At 36.5% G+C, this 6,887-nt stretch overlaps 1 protein-coding gene across 8 annotated transcripts in view; it reads left to right on the top strand.

Annotated features, from left to right (window-relative positions):
• Positions 1-6,887, top strand: part of Fsip1 (fibrous sheath interacting protein 1) — a 203,350-nt gene that overhangs the window by 15,937 nt on the left and 180,526 nt on the right. For all 8 annotated transcript variants that reach the window (XR_260360.2, XR_260361.2, XM_005381206.2 and 5 more), the window contains exons 3-4: positions 1,606-1,786; positions 5,972-6,126. Coding sequence is in view for 6 of the 8 variants with exons in the window: in XM_005381206.2 (XP_005381263.1) it covers positions 1,606-1,786; positions 5,972-6,126 (336 nt within the window). In the remaining 2 variants the exon portion in view is untranslated. The remainder of the gene's footprint in view (positions 1-1,605; positions 1,787-5,971; positions 6,127-6,887) is intronic.

Genomic DNA, 6,887 nt, shown 5'->3' with positions numbered 1-6,887 from the left:
TCCCTTTCTTTCTTATTTTGAGTGTGGTTTATTTTTTCCTTTATAAGGAAGGTTTTATTCCAGTATGTACCCATTTATATTTACTATGAAAAAGCATCAGTATTTAAAAAAATGGTCAGAGGTTTTGTGGTATATATTTTATAGCTGTATTTCCTGGTCATGACTTATTTTTCTAGACTAGTTATCTGTTTTTCCTTTTTAAAACTATTTAATCTTGATTTTGATTTTAAAAAAAGAATTGGTTTCCTCATGTGTGATACAGTACAATTTATTCCTTTTCAGGTTGTAGGAAAAAGGTTTTGAAACTTATGGTGAAAAAAATCTCTGCCAATTAATGAATACATACTAATTTTTAAAAAATTTATAGACTAAATTTTGCTTTCTAAGACTGTTAGACATTTTATCTATCATGATTTAGTATGAGAAGTAGCACTGTAGGTATTCCTAGCAAAAAGGGATTGGATAGAAGAATCCATTTCCTCCAAATGAACAGAAGGCCAGCAGGAAAGGGAGTCTGGAGACAGGTCCTCCAGGTCATACCAGTGTGATTATAACTCAAAGATTAGAAAGCTACTCCTGTTGCTGCTTCTGGAACTGCCCCAACCTCTAAGGACCACAGAATTAGTGACTAAACATGCAGAGATGGCCACTTTTACTATATTTTTCCAGCTTCCTGTCAGAAATTTAGACATCACTTTTGCTTTCAATTTTGGGAGCTTCATTCTACTGGGTTTCTGTCCTGGGCCAGGCCTAGAAATACTTGCCCCCCTGAGCTGCATTCCTAGCAGTTCTTTTCCAGCACAACTGGTATTTTCTTTGTCCCTGAGATTTGTAAGGGGATTGCACATTGCTGTGTTGGAGAGAAAGCTTGTGGGCAGAGGAGCACAGTGAACCTTCCAGTGATGGAGCCGAAGGGGCTGAGCAGAGGGATCTGTCTTTGAGAGGGCCAGGGGCTGCTTTGGGAACTCACCTCTCCCTTGAGCTGTGTTCAGTTCTCTGTGGTTCTCGCTGCTATGCAATGACCTCAGAACCCCATGACCCTTGTTTTCTCCTAATCCAGCCATGGCTGGCTTTTCTTTTTCCTCTTAGGAAAACACAACTATGCCAAACTGTTTTTTTCAAAATGAACTTTGCTAAAATGTAAAGGGAAATGAAAATAAAACAGAAAAATTGAATAGTGTAAAAATAACTAAAGTACGTTATTCTGATTAGAAGACTCATTAGAAGCATATCGCAACTCAAATCACCACTTTTCAGCTGTTCAGGAGTCATATGTGGACAGGCTAGTTCTAGATCTTGGACGGTCTGTCTGGGTGTAAACTCAGAGTGGGATCCGTCATTGGTCATCCCCAGAGCCTGGCAGGCTGGTTGAAGCTTTTCTCCAAAACTGCTAAAGATTGCTAAAGAATGCAATATATTTGGTGTAAATGTTATTAAAGTTAATTGTGTATTTAAATTACATTTATTTAAAAATTTATATTTCTAGGTACTTTAATGCAAGTGTACATATTTGTATCTGTCTCCACATATGCTTCATTAGTGTTAAATATGAAAGTTTAAGGAAATACATTATTTTTTGGAATTTGTCTTGAAAATTATTTTTAGGTTGAAACTGAAAGCAAGTTAAATTCTGGTAAAGAGGACCACTCAGAAGGCAGTAATGCAGAGGAAAGGAGAGACAGTAAGGATGATGAAAGCACAGACTACTCTGGGAAAATAAAACTGTCCAAAGAGGGATCAAATGAAGATCTGAACTTGGTTCAACATCAGATAATCCCTAATTCAGGTAAGATAATCACAAGGTGATTGACTAATGTAAGATGTTATATTCAAAATATTAGAATTATCGATGCTTTTAATCAGCTAAGTAGAAATAATACATCTGAAACTGTACTTTTGTGAGAAATCACCCATTTTTACACTATTGAGTCATTAAATACATTTACAAATGTAATAAAACATGTCATTTAATAAAATATTAAAATATTATTTTAATTATTTTACATTAATCAAGTAGGGAGAATTATTACATTCTATGGCATGATGTCTAAAATTGGACAATAGAATGTACCTCTCATTTATAAATGCTCTTTTAGAGATAATATCACCAAAATGAATAGCACTTTGATTCTTAAAAGCTACCTTTTTTCCTTTCCAAGATATTAAGTGAAATCCAGTCAGACTGAATTCGAAGAGTAGCTCTCCTACATCACTGGCAAAGCTGTGGGTATGAAAGTGGCTCTCAGACTCTTTAAGGACCTCATTTGCTTAAGAGCACTGAGATTCTGTTTGCCTTCTTGCCCACTGCTTTGACATTTGCACCAAGGGTACAAAAGTAACAGTGGGCAGAACTTCTGGTGCCTTAGCAAGGATCAAGACAATGGCACCAAATTGTGCTGGAGGCCATCGTGTTCTTTGCAACCAGGCACTGACAAGAAAAAAAAATAGTGTCACTCATGGTTGTTCTTGATGAAGCAGGAGAAGATACTAATTTTTAAAATCTTAACCTTATACACATCATCTTAGTATTCTGTAGGGCAAAAGAGAAAATAGATAAAAAACAATTCTGTATATGCTGAAGTATGAAGATTATCTTGAGGGAAAGCACTTATGTGATAGCTTGAGAGCTGTGCTGGCCACTTTTTAAGGGAATATCATTTTTACCTGAAACAACAGGCAGACAAACTATTGTTATACAGACTTGGGGATCTGGTACAACTTTTTTAAAAGATAGAAAAGATAAAGTGAGCCTTTTACTTCAGGGAAAACTAGTGACAATATTTGCTGTTAATGATAAAATTTAAGCATTAAAATGAAAGTTAGAAATTTTGAAGATTGTGTGTTTCATTGTGAACTTGATAGAATTCTAATACTTAGACTTTTCTTATAAAAATTGGTAGTAATACTGTATTAAAAATCAGATTTTTGATGATGTATGATGCAGTGTGTTCAGACCTACTTTGGAAGTCTGCATAATTCTGTTAACCACTATTTTCCAAGTGACCAATGCAGGGTGAAAGATCCATTTATCATGAAAGATGATAGATTCTTGGATTTTAATGGAAAAAAATTAAAAATATCACTGAGAATGATGACATTATGACTAATTTTAAGAAGTTATTCCTATCAAATTTTGGTGTAATATCAAAGAAAAACATCCACTTACCCAAATAGCCTATTAAATTTCTCTTCCTTTTCCCAACTGCATATCTATTTAAGCCCAATATTCTTCATATATTTCAACCAAAGCATCAAATTACAATAGATTGTACAATGAGAATGCACTACTCTTATGTTAATCCAGATATGAAAAATTTAGAGCAGTGCCACTTTTCTCATTAATATCTTTGGAGAAGATAGTTATTTGTTGTAAAAATGTGATGTTTATATTAACATATAATTGGAAGAAACATGTTTATTGTTTTACATTTCTTTCTTTCTTGCCTTTCCATCCTTGCTTTCTTCCTTGCTTCCTTGCTTCCTTGCTTCCTTGCTTCCTTCCTTCCTTCCTTCCTTCCTTCCTTCCTTCTTCCCTCCCTCCCTCCTTTCCTCCCTTCCTCCCCCCTTCCCTCCCCCTCTCTCTTTTTCTTTCTCTCTCTCTTTCTTTCTTTCTTTTTTTCTTTCTTTCTTTCGAGACAGGGTCTTGCTATGTAGTTCAGGCTATTCTTCACTCACTATGTAGCCCAGGCTCACCTAAAACTTGCTGTGATTCTCCTGCTTCAGCCTCCCAACTGCTGAAATTACGGCATATGCCACCACCCCCAGCAGTTTTGATTTCTATTGTGGTAACTGTGAATAGGTATAACTTATGTATACAAAAATGAATTTTGACTTTCAATAATTTATGAAACTATAAAGATGAGCTGAGATAAAAGTTTGAGAATTGCTGATTTAGAATGTGTTTTGGATGAGAGCAGCTCTTAAGGTTAAGGCAGGTAACTCAGGATTACACTTAGCAGGAAAGAAGGTATTATAACTGAGATCAGCTCTTAGTCCAGTTCACATGGCAGTATTTGTTTATATTTTTTCAGTACTGTGTGAGTTATTTCCAAATTCCTGGTAGATAGACTACCTGTGTACATGGGGCCCAAGAATGCTGGGTTTGGCAGTTGGGGATTAGAACTAGAAGCTACTGCATTTTTGAAGTATGTAAGCAACAGTATGTGAGGAGCCTCCTTATTAATAAGTTTGATATTTTTTTGGATAAGCTTCCATCCTTTAAAAATATCTTCCTTTTCCTGAAAGAGGAAGTAATGTACACTCTAGGGAAGCATCACTGTACTCTTTGGGTCTCAAAGGTTTTTAAAATTGGCCTTACTTAGTCTGATATATGTCTTGGTTACTTTTGTCTCATTGCTAAGACAAAACACCCAATGCCCAAAATTAGGGAAGGAAAGGTTTATTTAGCTCACAGTTCATGGAGGTTTCAGTCCATAACCAGCTAACTCCAAGGCATGATGGTGTGGCACAGGGGCAGCAGTTCAAGGCAGCGGAAGATAGCAAAAGCAACAAGAGCAAAAAGAGGGGAAGAGCAAGCCTTTTTTCCTCCCTTATATTATATACAAGCTACTGGCCCTGTGGTGGGTCCTTTACACCCATGCTATCTCTGTGTTCTCCTCTTGCACAGGCTGAGGGTGTTTATGAAGTGAAGACTCTAACCCCCAGCTAGGTCACTTAATTAAACTTCTAAATTTCTCAAGTTGACACAGTGAATCTACTATTACAACATCCTGTAAACAGTTGCCCTAGGGCATGTCTTCTACTCCCTAGAATGTAGACCTGCCCGAGTTACTTAGCTAAGCTTCTAAACATCTCAAGTTGACACAATGAATCAACCTTGAAAACATCCTAGACTGTAAATAGCTGCTCTAGGGCATGTCCTCTACATCCTAGGATGAGTCACTTAGTTAAGCTTCTAAACTTCTCAAGTTGACACTGTATATCAACCAGTACAACATACTATTTTTAATCATGTAGTTTGGAATGGTGGAGGCTTTGTACTTGAACATTATGCTCATTGCCGGATTATTAACTTTCATTGGATCTCACAGAGAGAATATTGCCTGGTGGCTAAGAGTTTTTGCTCTGAAGTAAGACAGATTTGGGTAAAAGCTGACTCTGTTGCTTACTGGTTATATTACCTGGGACATGTATGTAACTCAAGTACAAAGTAGACTCACTTTCAAAGTTTTTAAGATGAAGACAAAGATTATACTACTTCACAGAGTTAAGATGAAATTTAAGTAATATGTAAATAAAGCACTTTACACTGTGCCTATAAAGTAACTCTATAAACATTAGCTGGTATTGTTATCATTATTAATTGTAAGTTAAAACTTGAGTGGCAAAAGTACTAATGTCCTTAATTTTAAAGAAGTTGCAATCAATTACCTACAATTTAAGAATATTTTTAGTTGCTTTAAGAAGCTAGAAAAGTGGGAAGAGCATAGAAAAAAACATATCTACCTACGTAAAGTACTTGAGTTTGTTTCATCTGTATGTTCGAATCACCTTATGTCCTTTATGCCCATCACTTTTTACTGTAGCTCTCTGTGTCCACACCTTCTCTTTCAGTTAGTCTGAAACAATTATAGGTAGGGCCTGTGTCCTTTTCCTTCTTCCTGTTAGTTATGGGTATAGAAGGAATAGCAATGTGAAGGAGAAAGAAGTTGGGATTTAAATAATAAGAAAACTACTTCTGAGTCCAGTGCTGTAATTTATTAGTTTTATTGAAAGGACACTGTTATTTCAACTCTAAAATAGAGTAAATTTCTGTTTCACAGGCTTTTTAGATAATTATGTGAAAAAACACATATGAAGCCATCTTATGGCTCAAGTTAGTTCTATGACACTAATGCAGCAGCTATCACCCCCAGCCATAAGTATTTGTTGAATAAAAGAACAAAGAGTAAAAACAAAACTTTATGTTTAAAGAAACTCTAAACCCATTCCTATTTTCAACACAATACAGATGAAACCAAATTAAAAGAATTAGATTCTCAACTTCAAGATGCTATTCATAAAATGAACAGACTTGATAAAATATTGGCCAAGAAACAATACAGAGAAAAAGAAATTAAGAAGCAAGGTCTAGAAAGGCGAGTAAAGCTCTGGGAAGAACTTAAGGTGAGAACTGTATAACCTGATGCTAATGTGCAACAGTTTCTCTTAGATGAGTAAGAAAAGCATGCGCTGTGGTAGTGTTGATGTGGTTTACCTTTACTGATTTATTTTATAGTGCTGATGACGGTGGTCTGTGTGTGTGCATATGTGTGTATATGTGTGTATGAGTGCACAGAGTGTGACATTTTTCAGGAACTAGAGAGCATAACTTGGTCTGCAGCATTCCAGATTTGGGCACTTCCCTGATATGTCCATTCACCCGTGGACAGGCCAGGTAGATTGCCTTATCAGTGCTGGGCTGAGGCTTCTTCGTCTCTGGAAGAATGGGAAGGAGTGTTGTGGTTACACTCATCAAGCTTCTGCTTTCTCCTCAATGAGCTTACAGTTTGGGGATAAATAGAAAAATGCGTAATAATTCCTCCCCCTTATTAACATTATTATTTGAGTAACCTTTGTCATCAACAAGTTGGGGAGTTCATTGTTCCGTATGATGGTCAGGATCTTTTTAGGAAGGTATAAAGTGCTTGAGGTTTGGACCATGTTCCATTTACTTCTGTTTCAACAAATTCCTGATGCTTAATTAACTGTCCTTGGCGTTCATGGATCTCTTATTCTGTGTAGTAGTGAGCAGGTGAGGTTGACCATATGTTGGTCCTGACTTGGCGTAGAACCATTTGAATTTTGCCTCTCAGATCAGAGCACCTGCCAGGCATAGTGGCACATGCCTGTAATCCCAGCACTTGGGAGGCTGAGGCAGGAAGATT

This window comes from Chinchilla lanigera, unplaced genomic scaffold, assembly GCF_000276665.1.
Source record: "Chinchilla lanigera isolate Chin_1 unplaced genomic scaffold, ChiLan1.0 scaffold00015, whole genome shotgun sequence".
Lineage (NCBI taxonomy): Eukaryota > Metazoa > Chordata > Mammalia > Rodentia > Chinchillidae > Chinchilla > Chinchilla lanigera.
The sequence above is the reverse complement of the archived record's forward strand: the minus strand, read 5'-3'. Positions and strand labels throughout refer to the sequence as shown.